The following is a 23314-nucleotide window of genomic DNA, read 5'->3' on the forward strand; positions in this document are numbered from 1 at the left end:
TTTTATATTTGAAGCTCAGGAAAATGAAGGCAAGGTTTTAATGGTTACTTTTAAAACCACTGTCAGCAATCGCATTTAAACTGAGAAGTGTTGTCTTACAAAAACTGAATGTATAAGCACATTTTTTTTATTTATATACTACACATAACCCATTAAAATTGACCTGAATCAGTACGAGGAATGTCATTTAGCATTATTCTCACTGTCTGCTCTTAATATAACATCAAATGAAATATCTAATGCTGTTGATCACATGGATGTGAACTATAGGAAATAATTTATTGGAACTGTTTCAATAATTATATATAAGAATAATATGAATAAATAAATAATGAATACTTTCCAATTCTTTCAAACACATAGATCCAAACTTAGGATTGCAACATCATCATGAATGTTAAAAGAAACCTATAATTTAAAGAATTATAATTACACAAAATTTGATATCAAATGCATTAATTTGCACTTGAAATTTGAATACTACTCACAGCTGAGCCTGAATGCCCTGGAAGACCTGGTAGTCCTGGTGCACCAATGTCTCCCTAAACAAACATCAAACAATAACATGAAAAGGTAAGCTATAAAGAAGCAAAGCACCCTACCAACCTTCGCATAAATCACATCATCCGCTGACATTTCAGCCACCTAGAAGTGGACCCCACCACCAGTGAAACATTTCCCTCCCCACCCCTATCCACTTTTCGTAAAGACCGCTCCCTCCACGATTACCTGGTCAGGTCCATGCCCCCCACCAATCTACCCTCGCCTCCCGGCACCTTCTCCTGCCACCGCAGGAATTGGAAAACCTGCACCCACACCTCCCCCCCCACCTCCGTCCAAGGCCCCAAAGGAGCCTTCCACATCCATCAAAGTTTTACCTGCACTTCCACACGTCATTTATTGTATCTGTTGCTCCCAATGCAGTCTCCTCTATACTGGTGAGACCGGACGCCTTATCGCAGAGCGCTTCAGAGAACATCTCCGGGACACCTGCACCAGTCAGGCCCACCACCCCGTGGCTGAACATTTCAACTCCCCCTCCCACTCTGCTGAGGACTTGCAGGTCCTGGGCCTCCTCCATCGCCAATCCCTCACCATCCAACACCTGGAGGAAAAACGCCTCATCTTCTGTCTCGGGTCCCTTCAACCCCAGGGCATCAATGTGGACTTCACCAGTTTCCTCATTTCCCCTCTCCCCCACCTTACCGCAGTTCCAACCTTCCAGCTAAGCATCATCCTCATGACCTGTCCCATCTGTCAATCTTCCTTCCCATCTATCCGCTCCTCTATCCTCTCCGACCTATCAGCTTTACCCCCACCTCCATCCACCTATTGCACTCTCAGCTACCTTCTCCCCAACTCCACCCCCCCTCCCATTTATCTCTTCACCCTTGAGGCTCCCAGTCTCATTCCTGATGAAGGCCTGAAACGTCAATTTTCCTGCTCCTCAGATGCTGCCTGACCTGCTGTGCTTTTCCAGCACCACTCTAATCTTGACTTCCATTAATCAATATCAATGACCGACAAGTGCTGGCCATGTCAGTGAGGCTTGTGTATTGACTTGTGTAGCACTGTCATCATACTAAATGGGATAGACTTTGAACAGATTTAACAGCTCAAGACTGGGCATCCATGAGGCACTATGGACAATCAGCAGCAGCAGAATAGTATTATACCAATACAATCTGCAACCTTGTGGTCTGGAAAATCAAGCTGGGGAGTAATCCCAGTTCAACTAAGAATACAGGAGGACACACCAAAAACAGCACCAGCCATGACTAAAAATAAAGTGTTAACCGGTGAAACTACTGGGCAGTATTACATTCTAGGCATTCAGCATAAGCAGCAAATAACAGACAAGTGACTTCACAACCATTAACTCAGATCTAATTTCTGCAGTCCTGCCACATCTAGTCATGAGTAAACAGTTAAACAACTCACTGGAAGGAGAAGCTCCACAAATATCCCTATCCTCAATGATGTGGAAGCCCGGTAAAAGATAACTTCAGCCAGAAGTGTTGAATGGATAATCCATTTCGGCTTCCTGCAGTGGTCCCCAACATCACAGATGGCAGTAATCAGCCAATTTGGTGCACTCCACGTGACATCAAGAAACAACTGGAAACACTGAATACTGCAAAAGCTATGGACCTTGACACCATTTTGGCAATAGTACTGAAAACCTGTGCTCCAGAACATGCCATGCTCCTTCCTGCTATTCTAGTACAGTGACATCTGCCCAATAACGTAAAAAATTGCCCAGGTGCATTCTGTACACAAACACCAGGGCAAATTCAACCTGGTCAATTACTACCTTTCTGGTCTATAGTTGGTCAGCAATAAAATAATGGAGGTGGTCACCAATAATGTGAAAATACCATGGCTTTAAGAGATGCATTTTGTCCTTTCTTTTTATGAAGAAAGTTTGAAACAGAGGTGATGAGCAGTCTGCACAAGCCAATAAACAGCTTGTGAGGCCTTGGGGCATTTTACAAAAAAGAAATTGCAACATTAGAAGCAGCCTGAATGAGTAGGGTCAAGCTCCCCCAGTGCATGTTCTCTCAGTCTTCACTCCCCTTCATGTCTAGATGGAATAGTGTTACAAAGGACAGATGGTATAGCAACTGGCAATTTGGCACATCCAATCCATGTGGATGTTTCCAATCAGGCTTCTTCTCCTCTTTCATCATTTAAATTTACCACTGTAACCTTGCATTTGATTCTCCCTCATATGTCTCTCTTGCTTCCCCTCCCTCTTTCACCTCCTCCAAGTTGTTGAGTAAAGATGTTCCTTCTGCAATCACTATTGGATTTTTTGAAGCTGAATTTATTTTTGTTTTGGCTAAGTGCTAGCAGTATCAAGTTTTTTTTGGAGAGCTTTTCACCACAATGATATATGTCACTTATCGTACCAAACTCACCTTATTAACTACCTACCCAGCCTCTGCAACATTCTCTTTGTCCAATTCTATTCCTACCTTACTAAGCATTGATCCTAGAATAACTCGCCACTCAGCAGATAGCAACCAAAAAGCAGCCCATTCCTGGTATCTTTAAAATGGCTGCTGTGTACATGGACAAGTATTGGCACGCCAGCATTGCCTTTCACTGTCAACCAAATGGCACAGACGCCACAAAATCATGCTGCCCATGGCACAGAGCTCATGGATGAGACTCCCTTGAATGTATAATGTCATTCTCTCACCGGCCCACAGCGTTTACCTGTCCTTAGCTACATCGCGTCCAAACACCCTCTGAAGCATCACTACCCTGTCCCCAATGCTCACTGTGGTCCCACACTTTTTCATTGGCTAGTAGGGGAGCATCAGATACAGACAAGCAATCAGACAATTCCAAACATGAACTTTTATTTACAGCCAGCAAAAGGGGACACAAACAAACCAAATAGAGACTGCAGTTCACATTGTACAATGCAAATTAAATGTTGGCATCAAGAGTGTTGTACAGTCCATGATGGTCTGCTGCACCCAATTCTTATCTATTAGAATCAGCCTCCCCGGTAGTATCACCACACCCTCCCCAGTATCATCATCCTTCTCCTCGGAAAACTACTCCCGTTCCCCAGTTCCTCAATGACTGCTTTTACAGGTCACTCTTGCACTTTCCTCAATGCGAGTTGCCCCAGGATTCTATTCACGCCAGACCTATGACTGAGTTTATCGCAGCTCCTAGACATGACTGAGTGGACCCCTGACCGATATCCTTGCAGCTCCCTACCTGATGAAATACGATTCCCATGAATGCTTGTGATGGCTCAACAGGACTGACCATTTCCCAATCCCCAGACAGTTATTGGATAAATTCCTTAACCGTGACTAGCCCGAGTGGATAGCTGGCTGCGGCTAATCCCTTAGATGTGCTAATGACTGACACTCCTGGGGACGTGCCCCTCCTTCACTGAACTGAGGACTAACCTCTATCAATATTAAAGCATGGCTATTGGTTGAATAAATGTGCAGTGTTACTGTCCAGGCAGCTAGCACATGTTGTAGGTTAACATCTCAGTCTGCTGTACAGAATTACATCATCCAAGCCCCAGGAAATCCCTCCTGACAAACATAACAAGCTGCCAGTATGAGTGACTATGCAAAAGAGCTTGCCTGTAGGAAAGGACTGATTAGTCTTTATCTCTGGTTGAAGGATCAAAACCTTAACAGACATAGTAAAGCAAGGTAAGCCTGCAAGCATACAGGTCAGTGTGAGATTAGGGTCCATTCTTGAGAGGCAGCTTGATCCAACTGTGACCTGGGTGTCTGTTCATGCTGCAATCTTACAACGCTAGTTGCTAGTGCTCCCTGTAATACACGACTGCCCTTTCAAAGCGCCCTGCAGGTGGATTGGAAGAAGTGCCATGAGGATTCTAAGGGGGTTGCCAAATCACATATGCCAATGTCTGTGGACATCTCATGTCCGTGGACCATGTCCTGAGAGCCAGCGGTGAACAGAAACCGCTAGGTATCTGCTCTGTCTTCAGTGTCGAGAATTCTCAATGTCTAGCTTTCTGCAGCTTTTTAGTCAGTATTAAGCTGAATATTAATGAGGTGGGTTACACAATTAATAAACTATAATCCCCCTTAATTGCAGCTTGCTGCTGCCTAATGAGAATCTTGCCTTGGCTCATGACAGACATTTAAACGTTAGAGCAAGCTGCTTCCCCTTCCTGATGTTGAGGTAAGCCTTGCTGGACCTCTCATGTAATTCTGTCACAAATCTCACCATAGTCCACATTGTTCAGGCCCCTTTAAGATTCCACCATTGCTAATTATCATGCATTGACAGCCTCTGGTTAGGATGCACCCCAAAAGAGGACGCATTCTCTCTGTATCCACTCGAACAAAACCTTTCATTATGTGTGCATCTCTACAACTCTATGCTGAAGACTGCTATTAGGTGACTCCTCAGTCTACTTTTCCAACAGAGTTTCAGCGGAACTACAACTAAGCATGAATAAAGTTCTATATTTGGTTTCTCTTTTGATTGACTGCCATGCCTTCAAATTTGAGGTAATTGTTCTGTTCGCTGCTGCTAACAATTCCATTTCATATTTTGACGTAAACCACAGCAATTGGCAGTACCATTGAGCAAGGGAGCCAAACAGGTCATTATAGAATCCCTACAGTGTGAAAGCAGGTCATTCGGCTCATTGAGTCCACACCGATCCTCCGAAGTGGGTCCACCTCCTTGTAACCCTGCATTCCCCATGCACACCCCTGGAAACTAGGGGGCAATTTAGCATGACCAATCCACCTAACCTGCACACCTTTGGACTGTGGGAGGAAACCCACACAGGCACTGCGAGAATGTGCAAACTCCACACAGATAGTCGCCCGAGTCTGGAACCAAACCCAAGTCCCTGGCGCTGTGAAACAACAGTACTAACTACTGAGCTACCATGTCACCCCCTTGGAGCATCCGAATGGACCATCTCTAGAACAAAAGGTGTCTTTGAGAGAAGGAGGACTCAGACAGAGAAGGTTCAGACAGACAAAGGATTTCCTCAAGCTTAATCCCGTAATGTTTCATTCTTATTTGACTTTAATTTCCCTATCTACTTGTAATGACTTGATGCCAGTGGAAGAAACAAAATCTCTGTTTTATGGTTTTTGGGCTATCCATGTGCTTAAATCTCATATTACATTTCCATTGTAATAGGAAATCGTCCATCGCAGAGAATGATTAAAAAAAACCTTCACAGTACCGTTGGCCCTGGTGGTCCATCACGCCCAGGTGACCCCTGACGTCCTTGCTTACCCTGTAAAGAATTAAACGAATATGATTAGTTGTCCAAACATTTTCAATATGAATTATCAGTATTCAGTTGCAAGTTCATCACCACCCCCATACTTATCTGGGTTCTTTTGCCCTTTTGGTTAACCCATCTTCCTATGGGGTGATGGAACAATGCTGGACTGATGTTAAACTTGAGCAGATGCAGAAAGGATTTATAAGGAATGTTGCTGGGTTTGGAGGATTTGAGCTATAGGGACGGGCTGAACAGGCTGGGGCTATTTTCCCTGGAGCATCGGAGCTGAAGGGGTGACCTTATAGAGGTTTATAAAATCATGAGAGGCTTGGATAGTGTAAATAAACAAGATCTTTTTCCAGCGTTGGGGAATCCAAAACTGGATGGCATAGGTTTAAGGTTAGAGAGGAAAGATTCAAAAGGACCTAAGAGGCAACTTTTTCAGGCAGAGGGTGGTGTGTGTATGGAGGAAGTAGTGGAAGTAGGTACAATTACAATATTTAAAGGGCATTTGATTGGTACATGAATAGGAAATGTTTAGAGAGATAGGGGGCCCATTCACTGGCAAGTGGGACTAGATTGCTTTGGGATATCTGGTCATCATGGGCGAGTTGGACCAAAGGGTATGCTTCCATGTTGTGCAACTGTATGACTCTATGACAGGGTGGATGGGGAGAGACAGCGAGGGAATGGTTGGTGGGGTTTGGGATGAGCTGTAGACAATGATCTCTCTCAAATAAGCAGCCAAGCCAATGTCCAAATGGTTGGTGAAAATGGGCTCCAAATGTGATTCCTAAACCACAGTTGCACCTGCCTGATTCATTCAAGGATGTTGGCTCCCCATGGACTACACAAATCTCCTGGCTGACAGCAGTTTGACAGGGCATTGTGCCCAAACCTGCAGGGTGGACTTCTACCCTTGAAAATTTAAGATGTTTTTGTTTAAATTAGGTGGATTCCTTACAATATATCCAGACTTCCCAGAGTCCAAACCTCTTCACTGCTTCTATTCAAACAATGAAATGACAACCACCTGATGAAGGAGCAGTGCTCCAAAAGCTAGTGCTTCCAAATAAATCTGTTGGACTATAACCTGGTGTTGTGTGATTTTTAACTTTGTACACCCCAGTCTAACACCAGCATCTCCAAATCATGACTGAAATAAGCACATTCCCATTATCAAACAAGGTCACGTCTATTATAAAATCAAAATAATGTGAATGCTGGAATTCTGAAACAAAATAAGAAAATGTCTGAGAAACCTTTTGGCAACTGGAAGGTTTTCATTTCAATAAACCATCTTGCTCCCAGGTTAACATTTCTGTCATGGGCCTGCTGCAGTGAAGCACAAACAGCTCCTCGTTTTCCTCTTGCTTTATGTTCTTCAGGACTCAACATTAAGTTTAACAACTTCACAGCATGACCTCTGTCCTCCAGTTTCAATACAGCTGCCTGTCCCCACCCCATTCTTAGAGCAGAACCAATTTCCACTCCTCACCCATTTTCATTCGTTTACATCTCTATTTCTCCTTTGTCATCATTTGCATTCCCTTTGTCTTTTGCCATGGGCCCCCTCAATCATTATCTGTTCCACTCACTCTGTCAATAGCATGAACACTACCATTTTCCAGTAGCTATCTGTTCTGATGAAGAGTCATATTGGACTCAAAACATCAACTCTGTTTCTCTCTGCACACATGGTGCCAGACCTGCTGAGTTTCTTCAGTATTTTTTGTGTTTGGGTCAGTTGTATCACAAATCTTCACCTATATAAAAGCAAACACACATTAAATAACTCCTGTAGAAATTTGATTTGTGTTCTGTGATTAATATAAATTCTTCTTGTTGCAGAAGTGGTAAAACAGAGGCCTCTAAAGCTCACAGCATAGGAACTGATGCCAATGAAAGTACAAATAAATTTGTTGGCCAGTACTACTTCCCCCGACAACACCCACCTCCTCAATTTCAGTCCTTTCTCTGCTGAAGACACTAAAGTCTTTAACATTCATTTCATATAACTTGGATGACCCTCTTGTTGACTGGAGAGGCCCAGATGATGAAAAACAAGCTGTTCAAATATTTATCCTTCTATGAAAAAGACTATTTTTTTACAAAAAGGAAAAGGCTATTTCATGAAAGCCTTGAGCTAGATATGACTGAACGGCTGTCGTTTATTTGGCCACAAAGGAAATAATGAAAAATGTCAAAGAGGCAGACTTTGGTGTGTTGACTGGCTGGTTCTTTAGATGACTGTTTAGGTCCCCATCATGTTTCATTGCTTAAATCAGGTGAAATACAAACCCATACATTCACCATCCATGCTTATTGTGGCCAATTGCCCATACATTGCACAAATGGTGAGCAGCATTTGCCATTAAAGGAATCAATTATGAAGGTGCCATTTATAACATGTTAAGTGGTCTGACATTTCGAGAAGTTCAAGCAGCTTCGGTCAGCTCTTCCCATCTTATTAAAATGCAATTACACTAGTGAGAGGCCAGTATGTAAATGTTAACTCAATTTTCTGCCTCCCCTTTTGTGCATTCTGCAAGATTAGTCAAGCAATTCTCTGCCATCACCCCCAGCTGTCCATCTTGAGATCTCTGTACCTCCTTTAGGTCCTTATTGCTTGTTGCTATTCTGACATCTGTAATGGCTTAACAGCCGCATTTCTTGGCAGGATCTGGATACTGACCAGGACGCTGCACTGGGAGTGGCCAAGACAATTTAAACCCCACCCCTCTATACCCCTGGGGATTGGGCTGCTGGTCATTGTGGACAACAAACTACAAATGGATGAAATGGTGCATAATATATCACTTATTACCTATCAATGCTGGAATCCTGGCCATTGAGCACTTGAGAATGACTTTTGAGTTGACTGGCACTCCAGCACTGACTATTGTTACTTGCCCTAAGCAGGAAACAGGCACTCATATCAAAGCATTTGCAGGTCTCTCCTAGATGAATATGTTTTGGCCTTTGCGAGAATTTTATTTCTGGAAAGAGTTGAGCACTTTTTTTAAATTACATCGATATGGTTTTACCATTGACAAACCCATTCTAAGTGATCGGGACTGGAGCTGTAATGTGAACACTAGGTCACTGGAAACTTTTGAAGTTGTTTAGCCACCTTTTTCTTAAATGTAGGGAACTTGCTGTGAATAGACTGCCCTCATTAAGCTGCACGATTTTGGAGTGTAACTAGTCCCATGAAAGGAATATTCTCTATACGCTGAAAAACATCATGTTAATAATCTCATAATAAGGCTAAGCCATATGGCCACCTCCAACTTTGCTCTGCTGAGTAATTTGGATCGTTATTAAACTTAGGAACTGTGCGTTCAAAAATTTGAAAAAGTATCGCCACCACAATCAATACTGTCAATACAGTTTGGCACTTGATCTCCACATGTCTGAAGATTACATACCATTAGTCCCCGTAATGACCAATTCAGCCTCAATGACTCAATCACTGCCTATTGGATGTTAGTTACTGCAGCGACTATGTCATCAACAAAGAATACAACATTACTTACGATGACATCAGCCAGCTCACAGCTAGTGGGGAAAATATGAGGCTGGGCACATGTTACCAAATATTTACTGTGATGAAAAACATAAAACTCCATTTATATTACCTGAGATTCAAGTTTTCTTCTAAGATCTACACCTAATCCAAAAATATATACTTGCCACTGCATCAGGAAAACAATTAACATAATCAAAGACCCCTTCAACCCCGGTTAGACTCTCTTCCGTTCTCTTCCATTAGGCAGAAGATATTAAGGTTCATACATACATATGAACAGCTTCTTCCCCCTTGTTATAAGACATTTGACTGGAGCTTTGTAATGCAAAAGTTGATCTCTCTCTGCACTTCTCAACAGGTGTACCATTATATCCTGCACTCTATCTGTTACCCTGATGTACTTGTATAGTATGCTCTGCCTGTAAAGCATGTAACACAACATTTTTCAGCGTACCTTGGTACACATGACAATAATAAGTCAAATCAAATGAAAAAACAAAATTGAGGGGAATATGTCACAGTGTTTCAACGATGAGCCACAGACAAGTAAAAGCTTCGCAAATGTGAAGTTTTTATTTTCTGGAACCCCACAGAGTAACCTTGGACCAATTTTTATCAAAGTCTCAATATTCCTTTGTGGCCAATTCGGGGTTTGTTAAGAGAGAAATATAGGGTTTGGAACTTTAGCACAAAGATCTAAGAAATCTGTTGGAAATTTCCTGCATGAGTGCTGAAATCCCATCCACCTCATCCAAGTTAGATTTAAGCAAAGCTAAAATATTAGCTTCTCCATGTCTGTTCCTGATCACTTGTGGCTCGCCTCACTAATTGAACACATGCAAGGAGATGGCTTTAGTTGCAAGAATGTGTTAGACTTTAATGGGCTTCCTTCTTGATTTAATGTTAATAGATGACACACTACCTTGCAACCTTAAATTTAAATCTACCTCCATATTTCTCTTTCTGGTGTCTCCAGTCCTTCTCCTCAAAGAAATTCAGCACAGGAGAGACGAATGTTGATTTCACTGGGGATTTCACTTTGCTTCATTGAAGATGAAAGGAAGGTGAGGGTGAGTCCTCAGAGATGCCAGAGGTGTTGAGAAACATCTGGTAAACAGTCTACCATAAACAATGAGTGCGAAACCTGTGCTACCTTTGAGGTGCTCATGGCAGATCTGGGATCTTTTTCCACTAGAGGACGTCACTATAATCCTCAAACATTATGTCTCCAGGTCCCCTGAGAGGGCATGAAATCATATCCCTCAATTGGTTGTATAATGTAAAATCACAAAGGTGAAAAATACATGGTTCTCCCAAACAGGACTCTATCACTCTCAACTACCCACCTGGATGTAAAGACTAGATTAAACTGGCGAGGCATATGGATCATTGGCATCAATGTTATAATGGGTGGTGACAGCCTAGTGGTATTATTGCTGGGCTGTTAATCCAGGGACCTAGGTAATGTTCTGGGGACCAGGTTCAAGTCCTGTTGTGGTAGATAGTGGAATTAGAATTGAATCAAAATCTGGAATTAAGAGTCAAATGATGACCATGAATCCATTGCTGATTGTCAACAAAAAAGCCCATCTTGTTCATTAATGTCCTTTTGGGAAGAAACTGCCATCCTTACCTGGTCCGGCCTACATTTGACTCCAGACCCTCAACCAATGTGTTTGACTCTTAATGGGGATGGTCAATAAGCCAGCAACAAAATCATCCTATACATGAATAAAAAAGGAGTAGTTGGGGGTCGGGAGCTTCTTGCCCATTTGGAAATTTTACAGAGGGTGGGGAGGGGTTGGACTTTCTATAAGCCCTTGGGCCATTAAATTAGCCATTTAAGGGCATTACCCATTCCCGTTATTAATTTATTTGTGGTGGGGGGATGGCCATGCCATGCGGGCTGGTGTTGGGCATGTGCTTGGGGGGCCATGGAGCACACCTTACTGTGCCCGAGTCTATCGGAGGCAACTCCATCTTTTCCCTCCGTACTTCAAGGTCATACTGCCTACTTTACACTCCTTCAGCCCGGCCTCTCAAACCTGCCCTCCTCATTCCCCCACTTCCCTCCATCCTCATCACTGGGAATTGCCAGCTTGATCCAGTGAAACCTTAGATTTAACATTGTGTCTGTTCTCACCTTCAACAGGATAGGCTGCTTCCCAAGCCTGACCACCACTCCTGCCTTGCACTGAAGGGACAACACAATTGCAGCCATCCAGTCAGCTGCCAGCTCCCTAACATGGGACTTCTATCCGAGAAAAGGGGGAGGAAATTTCACCCTAAAGCAATTATTGTTGCTCCTATTGTTAAAGCAGTGTAGGCAGCTGCTGGTATCATGGGTGGGTCCCCCCTCCCCCCTCCCCCCTCCCCCCCCCAACCACACTTTTGTGGGTTGAATCAGGAGCTGGAGAGCTGGCAGGAACAACAGAGCCCCAGAAAATCCAACCAAGTCATTATCACAGAACAAAATCATTCAATGTTTCCAACCCTGAGTTGGCTCTCTGCCTGATTACATGATTAAGTCTGGGATAACCAGATTTTCAATCTGTCAGGGAATCAAGTGATATGGGGAATGGCAAGAACATGGAGTTGAATTCCAAGATCAACCACGGTCGTGTTACATTATAGACATGCTCGGCTGGCCTATGTGAGGGGTGCAATCCATGAACATCTGAACACGTGCTTTATTTTCTAAAACAGATTTGATTTGTAACTCCTCACCATTTTACAATTTCTCAATTTCAGAGGCTAAGGAAGAATAAATGCATTGTTTATTGTGTGATACAGTAGTATTTCTGGTGGAATAAAATTTTACTTCTTTCTCCTTCCAGCTTGTGGCTGGTGGGAATGTGGGGGCGGATTTTATTTTAAAATAGAGAAAGATGATCACTCACCGGTATCCCAGGTGGCCCTTCAGCTCCCTTTTGACCAAACATTCCTTTTTGTCCCTTGAAAGAAATGGTTACAATTTGACAAAACCATATTTATTCATAATCTAACCCCTGAAGTCCATCAAATATCACTACCCCAGGAAGTGGTCTTTCCTTTGACATGTGACCACAGAGTTTCCTAAAGTTGTGCGCCATGCTAGGCAAAATGAGTAGAGAAAACCATCAACAATAAAGTATCCTTCAGGAGTTCTGAAAAATAATGTAGGCCTTCTTTGGAAGCCTTTATCTACAAATAATCTACAAATACAAGTGGCTAATTCACAACGGTATATTTCAGACTACTACAGTGCTCATCCTTGAGGAATACTCACTAAAATGTTTAGCCTGTCATGTCAGAGACTGTTCTCAGAAAGTAACAATACCTATCTTCCCTATATTCAAAAAGTAACAATACCCATCTTCCTTATTTATTTCCCTATTGAATAACAAACCTTTAAAAATGCAATTCAATGCAGTCAATATCTTTTGGCGTTTTACACTAGACATTATTTTGACTTCAGTGTCATCAGTTAACCGGTAACGATAAGTCCCCCTCCTTCATGGGACCTAGTAATTGGGCCAACATTGAATGAATCCGGGATTCATTCAAACACCATGACTGGCATCACAGAAAAAAATGTTTACTTTTCATTTAAACTTGATCACCTGTCAACCCTATCCTAAAATTCACAACCAAAACGTTCAGTAGACTTGGGTGGATGCCCTGGGAACAATTGGACTGTGAAGAATGTTGTCATTTGGAGACTGTTAAAGATCCAACTGGGTAGCCATTTTTATTTTCTTCATTATCTGCATCAGCAGAAGTTAAGCTAAAACAATATGATTGGAAGAGACGGTCACCATGGTTAAGTTACTACCTAAATAACTCTATATATACACAGTGTAAATTGGAGACGGTTTGATAGGAAGATTAGGAACTGCAAATGGGTTAGGGTTAAGTTCTTCAGGTCTGCCAGCCCTGCAGTGTTGGAAGAGGAATGTGTATGACGCTGGCCTTGGTTATGACCCAGTACTGCCATACATGTCCATCTCTGAAGTAGAGAATGACAGAATGATTAAAAGCAGCTAGAATTAAAAGGGAAAATGCCAAGGCATCTTTGACCTTCCTAGACATCACTTTTTCTGCTTCCTCATTGTCTCCAGTGCCCTGACAATGTAAAACACCAAGGAACACAGTGTTAGATGACCCTCTTCTGACTGGAGACAGTAGCACCAGTTACATGTGGCCTTCCCCTGTGCGCAAATGGAAAAGGCACATTTGTTGGAATAAAGCACTTAAGTTCAATGCTTCTTTCTCATGCTTTATTCCAACAATGAAGGCGCATCTATATGGGTAGTATTTTTTGATGTTTTATTTGTCCTGTTTGTTTAATGATCCATACGGAAAATGCATTGTTCTGGTAGCAATTGTAGTTAAAAAAAGGACATGTCTGAGCATTTGAAAATCATATGAAGAGTTGGCAGTGCAATGTATTCGCTCTTTCTGTGATGACATGCCATGTGTTCTTAAGATCTACTTTTAACCAATGTTATAAACCAAATGTCTGCAATACGTCTTCTTATGAGCATATTTCTTCCTCAACTACACCCAGTTTCAGAACTCACTGAAGACATTGCTTACATTTCCCTGCTTCTGTCCAGGATGCACTAATAATGTTTACTGTTGTGGACTTCTCTTATGGCCTTTGAATTGAGCAGTTGCCTGGCTCTAATCACTGTATCAAGGCACTATTAGAGGGTAGCCTGCAGCCCTTTAAGAGCTGTTGATCACTGATAACCCATTCTGATTCCAGCCTGTACCTAGTTTAACATGAGCAATATGTAACAAGCCCTAGAACAGCATGATAATGGATTGGGCACCCATTATGCAACACTCAGCTCAGTTCAATATAAGCTCATGCATTGCCCAAACAGCACTGGTTTAAGTAAACCTAGATTTGTTCCTCTTTATATGTGCGAATGTCACATGGACAATTAAACTCACACATGTATTAGATATAGTCAGGGGAGTATACCTACCTTGAGCCCTTGTAGACCTTGGGGTCCAGGAAGACCTCGAAAGCCCTGTAACAGTGAACAAATTCAATAATGACTTTCCGTATAGTTGTTCAGAGGATGCGTTTACCATTTTGGAGAGCTGCTGAGAAATTCAAAAACAGCAATACAATGACAGTTTCATCAGCATCACTGGGAACATTTTTACAATCAGGCCTCAAAGCAGGCAAGGAATCTTACTCAACTTGTTGGATGAGACTTCTGATAACTTTTGTCTACTTTAACACATTCAAAAGACATGCAATATGCAATGCAACAGATCAAGAAGATTTGACCATTTTTGAAACAGCTCAGAGTTGAACCCTGGTTTGATGTTAATTCAAATGCGACAATTTGAGACAAACAGATTGATATTTTTGGAATTTCCCAGTTGTGCTTTAGTTTTCTCTCAAGTGATTTTTTTTCCTATCAGTGTTCCAAAAAGGCACCACAAGAAAACACACTTGCCTTTATGCCTCAGTCTGGTTAACTGGATAATGAACATGGGCTGGATTTTATTAGTTCGCTAGGGACCCAAGTCTTAGTGATAGTGCAGAAAAGATTTACAAAAATGATTCTGGAGCGAGGGATTATGTAGGAAAGGTGGAGAAGCCGTTGTTGTTCTCCTTAGCGAAGAGGATATTGAGAGGAAATTCAATAGAAGAGTTCAAAATCATGACAGGTCTAGACAGAGTACATAGAAACTCTCCCAATTTGAGAAAGGGCACCAGTGGGGAATAATACAAAATGCTTGACAAAACAACCAATGGCAATATGAAGAATTTTTTTGTGCAGCAAATCTTTAGGATCTGGAATACACCAGCAATATTTGAGAAGATTTGTAGCACAGGTTGATGATAAGTATGTAAGTTAACTTGCTGAGTTTGAAGGTTTATTTTTAGACATTTTGTCACCATACTAGGTAAAGTCATCAGTGAGAGTCTCTGGAGAAGTGCTAGTGGTATGTCCCACCTCTCTATTTATAGGTCTTGGTTTCTTAAGGTGGGTGATGTCATTGCCGGTTCTTTTTTTCAAGGGGATGTAGACAGGGTCTAAAGCGATGTGTTTATTGATGGAGTTCTGGTTAGAATGCCATGCCTCTAAGAATTCTTGTGCATGTTTTTGTTTCACCTATGCTAGGATGTGTGTGTTCTCCCAGTCAAAGTAGTGTCCTTCTTTGTCTGTATATACAGAAACTAGTGATAGTGGATCATGTCTTTTGGTAGTCAGTTGGTGTTCATGTATCCTGGTGGCAGGTTTCCTGCTAGTTTGTCCAATGTAGTGTTTTTTACAGTTCTTGCATGGTATCTTGTAAATTATGTTAGTTTTGCTGGTTGAATCTAATGGATCTTTTAGGTTCACTAGACGTTGTTGAATTTTATGCCTGTCAGGATATTGTTGATGGTGTTGTATGTTTCCTCTAATTTGTTCCATAAAATTCACAAAAGAGGAGGAGAACGACAACAGACTCCCATTCCTAGATGTGACAGTTGAACGTACTGTTAACAGAGAGCTTCAAACCAGTGTCTACAGAAAAACAACATATACGGACCAAATACTTAACTTCAGAAGCAATCATCCCAACACCCACAAACAGAGCTGCATCAGACATTATTCCAATGAGCTACATCACACTGCAGCACCCAAGAACTGCAAAAAGCAGAAGAAAAATATCTACATAACTTTTTCAAGAAAAACAGGTACCCAATAAACACAATCTGCTGATTCCTCAGAAACAAACCCAAACAAGCTGACACAATGCAACCAAAAACCATAGCCACATTACCTTATGTCAAAGATGTTTCAGAACTGACTTCCAGACAACTCAAGACACCTTGGCATCATGGTAGCCCACAAACCTACCAACACACTGAAACAGTGACTAATGAACCTAAAGGATCCATTAGATACTACCAGAAAAACTAACATAATTTACAAAATACCTTGCAAGAACTGTAAAAAAAATTGAACAAACTAGCAGGAAAATTGCCACTAGGATATATGAACACCAACTGGCCACCAAATGACCTGATCCACTATCACATACAAAGAAGGACACCACTTTGACTGGGAGAACACACACATCCTAGGACAGGCAAAACAAAGACATGCACGAGAATTCTTAGAGGCACGGCATTCTAACCACAATTCCATTAATAAATATATCGATTTAGACCCATCTACCTTCCCTTGTCTACATCCCCTTGAAAAAAAGATCCGGCAATGACATCACCCACCTTAAGAAACCAAGACCTATAAATAGAGAGGTGGGACACACCACCAGCGCTTCACCAGAGACTCTCACTGATGGTGTTACCTAGTATGGTAATGAAACATCTAAAAACAAACCTTCAAGCTCAATGAGCTAACTTACATACTTATCTGGAATACACTGCTCAGGAGTCTCATGAAGACAGATTTAATAATAATTTAAAAAGTAAATTGAATAGACACCTAAATAGAATAATTTTGCTGGGTTATGGGAAAGACAGGGCTGTGTTACTAGCTGAGTTGCATTGGCAGATAAGCAGCATGAATGTAACATTCCGAATGGTCCCCTGTTCTCCAGTTCCATGATGTACTTTTTCATCTGGGGGAGCCATAGCTAGAATTGATGAGGAAAGTGGATCTTGGCAAAACCCCTGTCCGGCAGGGGTAAGCAGAGGCTAGCTGTTTTTGGTTACCATGTGTAGGTAAGCAGTGGAAATAGCACCAAAGTGTCCTGTCACAGTAATGAAGTGCCCCTTCCCTGGACAACCCCTACAAGCTTTGATTGGATCACCACTGGAGGGCACTGATGAGCAAAATCCCAGTGAAACCACGGAAACTTAAATCCTGGATTTTCAACTTTAATTCTTTGGCCTACAATTGAAACAACCTTTTTAAAACTCATTGGATTGGACTTCACTGACAGGAAGGAACAGATGACAACAGTTGTTCATTCTCCTTGCACTTACCTATTATTTGCATTTTCTGTAGAGAGCTGAAATAGTGTCACACACTACCAGGGATCAGCAATGCAAGCCACTGCCTGTATCCTAAAAACCACTCAGACTAAACAATCAGTAGTGAGTAGAGTCTGAAGCAGGAAATATTAAAATATTTAAGTTAATGTTAAGTCAGTTACAAAAAAAATTAACCAGAGAGCAAAAGACAGATGGCTTTGAGAGAATGAAATAAGAGACAGAAAGAAAAAGAATATAAAGAAAATCTCCAACAAGAATTGAAAGAATGACATTCCATCCTTGTCAAGTTAATTTTCAGTGCGAGAATGGCTGTGCAATATTCATTAAAACTTAGCATACTACTCAACATTAATTACATTAAAATGGACAAGAGTCCAATTTTCCAATGAATTAGTAAGTAGTTGGCAATACCTTTCTATATACCTCATTGCAGCATTGCTCAGCTATGTTATGATATGAAAAATAGATAGCATATTACATATTTTTGCATTTTGTTGCACAATTGGTCATTGAAAGTTGCAATTTAATAATGATGAGCGCTGATAGCTTTGCTGATGTTCACAGGAGATTCTGTCATATTGGAATTACAGGAAATATTGCATTTTCCGGGAAAACATTCAGTTACCTATGTCGCATAACAATGCTAAAAGGGAGCCATATAACTGCACTACTTAAACACCAATCATTCATATCGTATGTCATTTAAATTTAGTCAGCAAATGTTTGAACCTGGGAAAATAATTTTATAATCATTTTAGTTTACCTGGGCTTCTGCTTTAAATCCTGTCTTTTATATACTAACAGGGGAAAGGCAACTTTGTATGCTTTTCATTGTATTCCTGTACTCAAGTACATGTGACAATATAGATCTACATCACTGGCATCCATTTCTTACTCTAAAAAAAATATATTTTGAGAACCTTCTCACAGGCCCATTTCCTATTGCTTGCAGATGTCCATTTTAAGTTCAAAAGTTGAAGCCCAGCTGCAGCTTAAACTCGGTCCATCTTTGAAGTAAAAATAAGATTCTGTCATGACATCTGTTTAAATGCCAAATAGTAATTCATGAGTCTAATCTGGATATTCTAGGACAAGAATTGCCATTGTAACCTTTGGGAGTATTTCCAGTGACACAACTCCAGTGCACACTTGGATGCCAGTAATCCTGATCCTGTGCTAGTCACAAACAAGAGCTGTCCCATCATTGTGGCTCCTTGATAAACAGCTATAATTGCCAAAATTGAGCAAAACACTCAAGGGCTAATTTTTTTTTATATTCTGCAGATGAATTCCAAATGGACAGTGGACAAATGGCATGAATCTGAATGGTTGACCTTTATTTACATCTTATTGGTGGGCTGCCAAACTGGAAGGTGGCATCTTCAAATGGATCTAGTGTCATTTCAAAGAGAAAATGCAACTCCAAGCACAAGTGCAGTGGAAACCACGTGTAAATCCGTGCTGCTTGGAGGTTTCTGGAGAATTAATTTGTGGATTCACTGCTGCAGGTGCCTGTGAGAAGGTGAGAGAACACACATTGGATAATGGAATGAGTATTCACCCTGATGCTGGACAAAGGTGAGCAATAATGTCAGATTTGCTCACATCTACAGGGGCGGAAAACAGTACAATTGAGAGTCTAATGCAGGGCTGTATTGGACTGAAGGCTGGTATTCAACACTGGAATGCCACTGTGTCCAAATGTTGCCAACTCATTTGAGGCAGCCTCCTGGCAGCAAGGCAGGGAATCATGAAGCTCCAGGTCCTAATTATCGAGCTTTGGGTGGAAAGCTTATCAGTGAATAGGCCTGCAGGGGAGGTACCCCTCCAATGCTTGGACTCCATCAGCTTTAAGCCTCTTAGAGTCATAGAGTCATAGAGATGTACAGCATGGAAACAGACCCTTCAGTCCAACCCGTCCATGCAGACCAGATATCCTAACCTAATCTAGTCTCATTTGCCAGCACTTGGCCCATATCCCTCAAAACCCTTCCTATTCATATACCTGACCAGACACCATTTAAATGTTGTTATTGTCCCAGCCTCCACCACTTCTTCTGGCAGCTCATTCCATACATGCACCACTCTCTGCATGAAAAAATTGCCTCTCAGGTCCATTTTAAATTTTTCCCTCTCACCCTAAACCTATGCTCTCTAGCTCTGGACGCCCCCACCCCAGAGAAAATACCTTGTCTATTTACCCTATCCATGCCCCTCATGGTTTTATAAACCTTTTATATGGTCACCCCTCAGCCTCCGATGCTCCAGGGAAAACAGCCCCAGCCTATTCAGTCTCTTCTTATAGCTCAAATCCTCCAACCCTGGCAACATCCTTGTAAATCTTTTCTGAACCCTTTCAAGTTTCACAACATCTTTCCGATAGGAAGGAGACCATAATTGCATGCAATATTCCAACAGTGGCCTAACCAATGTCCTGTACAGCCACAACATGACCTCCCAACTCATGTACTCAATACTCTGACCAATAAAGGAAAGCATACCAAACGCCTTCTTCACTATCCTATCTACCTGCGAATCCACTTTCAAGGAGCTATGAACCTGCACTCCAAGGTCTCTTTGTTCAGCAACACTCCCTAGAACCTTACCATTAAGTGTATATGTCCTGCTAAGATTTGCTTTCCCAAAATGCAGTACCTCGCATTTATCTGAATTAAACTCCATCTGCCACTTCTCAGCCCATTGGCCCATCTGTCAAGATCCTGTTGTAATCTTAGGTAACCCTCTTCGCTGTCCACTACACCTCCAAATTTGGTGTCATCTGCAAACTTACTAACTGTATCACTTATGCTCGCATCCAAATCATTTATGTAAATGACAAAAAGTAGAGGACTCAGCACCGATCCTTGTGGCACTCTACTGGTCACAGGCCTCCAGTCTGAAAAACAACCCTCCACCACCACCCTCTGTCTTCTACCTTTGAGCCAGTTCTGTATCCAAATGGCTAGTTCTCTCTGTATTCTGTGAGATCTAACCTTGCTAATCAGTCTATCATGGGGAACCTTGTCGAATGCCTTACTAAATCCCATACAGATCACATCTACCGCTCTGCCCTCATCAATTCTCTTGAATTTAATAATTATCTGCGCTGGCAGTGGAGTGGCGCTTCCATGTTGAATGCCCTTACATTTTCACATCTATCCCAGCAGCATCTGCATCTCCTCATGGGTCTTGACATCGCTGTGAGCTCTCTGTTGCAGCCCACAGCATTGGGAAGCTTGCTGTCCTTAAAAGGGAGCCAATTAAAAGGCCACCATTCGGAAAGGTTGCATTGGTGGGTGCACTGAGTAGCTGGGTTTGAGCAACATCACCTGATATTGAGCTCTGTCACCCACAAGACACATGTTCAATGCCATTAATGTTGCAATGTAAAGGAAAGTAAAATGTGTCCCTCTTTCCACCTATTTAACATGGTCATAGTTCTTCACCTTACCGTTGTGTTACATCTCACAGCAGATAGGTGATATGAGATTAAGAGATAGGCTCACGTCACATTCACTCTATCATGGCACATGACCTGATGATGTAAAGTTCTCAGTACCACCTTATTAAGCTCTGTCTTCTTGCAGCATGGTGTAATGAGGGCAATTTGCTGCAGTACATCTGATTCGATTAGCTTATGCCCAGACACATGACTACCTGCAATTATAAAATGCATATGTAATAAGGTCCTGTAATAAATATTTGTTGCATTCTTCAGTACAATGTGACAGTGTCTCAACCTTATTTCTACAAGAACTACTATACGAATTACAGCACAATAGTGGCATCAATATTTCTCACTTCATCACACCATCTCACATCATGATGGCAATGCAGCAGTACACATCAATAAATGCTTATAAAAGTATCCTCACTGAAGATTACACAGGCCTGGATCAAACAATCGAATGACCAACCACAATAACTTGATGTGTGTACAGATTTCTAACTTACATAGCTAGGAGACAGACTATCTTTTTTTCTACTTCAAGTTCAAATCCTATTGAGCTAGAATCCCACTATCTCTCTCACAAAAATAAAAACAAAGTTTCAGCCTACCTCCCAACATGTAGAGCAGTCAAAAGGCTTCTCACAGGATTAGATGTAAAATTGGCATCTAAAAGGTTTCTTACAGGCTCAGAATTAACATCAGTCGTCAAAGGATATTGTCAGTTTAACTCCATAGCCTAACTGTTCAGGAATCTGATATTTTAAACACCAGAAAAATTAATTGTCTATTGTGGAGCAGTTTACCTGCAGTGAACAGGATGCTGAGTTGGATAATGATCAATGAGCTCATGTTGAATGGTGGAGCAGGCTGAATGGGCAGAATGGCCCACTTCTATCCTATTTTCTATGTTTCTACACTCCAACAGAAAATTAAAGGCAATTATTTGACTATGGATTGAGCAGTGAGTGACATCTTCACCCAACTACAGCTATTTCAACAACACATACACCTTTAGCTCATAGATCAAGCCAGGAGACCTCTTAAATTATTACTTACTAAGTCCTAAGAAGGACTTAGATAATAAACGCATCAATTGTTTCAGTGAAGATCTGGAGAGTACTTGATAGCTAGGACAAGATATGAATCAACTTCTGGGTTAACAGACTCACACTCATGTTGAACAGATGGAAATTCCAAGAGATCATTGATGGATTTGTCACCACATTCCCCAGCAAAAGGCATGAGTAGGATTTAATCAAGTGAGTAATTGTCTCTACTCCAAACAAAGCATGCTGTAAACATCTCCTGTGCAAGAAAAAGGACCATACTGTTGAACCTTTGTTGGAAGATGGATATCAGCATGAAGTCATAGTTGCAGATCAAAATCAACAACCTGCTGTGGGTGCAGGCAGCACTATTGCTATGGTCAGCAAAGTGCATCCAACCAGCAAGGTCTGTAATAGATACAATATGTCACAGCCATCCAGAAGCTGTCAAGAATTTTCTCATGTCTTGCAAAACATGTCATTCCAATAGCCAATGGGCAAAGATTCTGCTTTCAAAAGCCAAACTAAACCCCAGAACAAAGCTCAACGGACCAATGAAACAGCACACCAGCACAGTTCTGAAAATTCATCCAATGTACACAAATATCAATGAAGTGAACAGTCAATCAACTGAAAAGCAACCTTTGGAAGTTGACCAAACCTCTCATATTGTCAACCTCACACACATGTCAATGCTATAAGACAAGCCATCAACGTTGTAAGTCATCAAAAGGCAGGTTGACACACCCTGCTGGAGTTAGTGTGAACATACTATCACTTTGCATCCTAAAAAACATGTGCCACAACAAGTGGTGCTCCACAGTACAATCTATAAGAATCTGTCTCAGTATCTAATGGATCATCAATTCTGCACAGTAGCACAATCGCACTGAGGTGGCAATCAGCTTGGAGTCCCAAAATCCTCTACCTGCTGGCATTGATAGTCCAGCATTGGCAGGACTATCAGTATGCACAGAGCTTAGCATTGTGACCATTCATGAGATTCAAACCACATCCATAGTGATGAAAATGGAAGAGCCACAGGACTTTCCCATCACAAACAAAGAAGATTAAGCAGAAACACACCAGTGAAGAAAACTATTGCAACGATGCACTGGACAGGGAGTACAAGCTGGCAACCCAGTTACAAATAGCTGGAGATGCTCAAAGATTTCAAAGATGTGTGAAGTCATTACTGAATCTAATGCTATAGTGTGAAGTTTCCCTCTTAAGGTGATATCATAGTAGCTGGTAGGTAAAGGGGTAAGCTGGCAGGTTGGTAAAGGAGTAGGATAGCAGGTTGGTGTATGAAGGGGCAGAGTGGCAAGTTGATAAGAGGGTACAGTGGGTCAAGGAGATTATCCTTGTGGGTCGAGGGGTGGAGTCAGAAAGGATTCAATTGGTAGTAATGGAATGTGGTGGTGAGGTGAATGCAGTAGAATAGTTACACAGGACTCAGACATGTTTCTTATTTATTTTACATTCAACGGATAACAATTCAGGCAAGTAGGTCAGAACTTGTTTCTGATTCTAACTCAGAATTGGAGAGTTTCTCATAAGGTTC

General features: G+C 41.7%; 1 protein-coding gene across 3 annotated transcripts in view; it reads right to left on the minus strand.

Annotated features, from left to right (window-relative positions):
* Window positions 1-23314, minus strand: part of LOC122549191 (uncharacterized) — a 124840-nt gene that overhangs the window by 38942 nt on the left and 62584 nt on the right. For all 3 annotated transcript variants that reach the window (XR_015756958.1, XR_015756957.1, XM_087986253.1), the window contains exons 10-13: window positions 14273-14317; window positions 12197-12250; window positions 5720-5773; window positions 489-542 (exon numbers count right to left, since the gene is read on the minus strand). Coding sequence is in view for 1 of the 3 variants with exons in the window: in XM_087986253.1 (XP_087842379.1) it covers window positions 489-542; window positions 5720-5773; window positions 12197-12250; window positions 14273-14317 (207 nt within the window). In the remaining 2 variants the exon portion in view is untranslated. The remainder of the gene's footprint in view (window positions 1-488; window positions 543-5719; window positions 5774-12196; window positions 12251-14272; window positions 14318-23314) is intronic.

Source organism: Chiloscyllium plagiosum, unplaced genomic scaffold (assembly GCF_037043375.1).
Source record: "Chiloscyllium plagiosum isolate Xiang-an unplaced genomic scaffold, Cpla_swu_hap1 HiC_scaffold_4, whole genome shotgun sequence".
NCBI lineage: Eukaryota > Metazoa > Chordata > Chondrichthyes > Orectolobiformes > Hemiscylliidae > Chiloscyllium > Chiloscyllium plagiosum.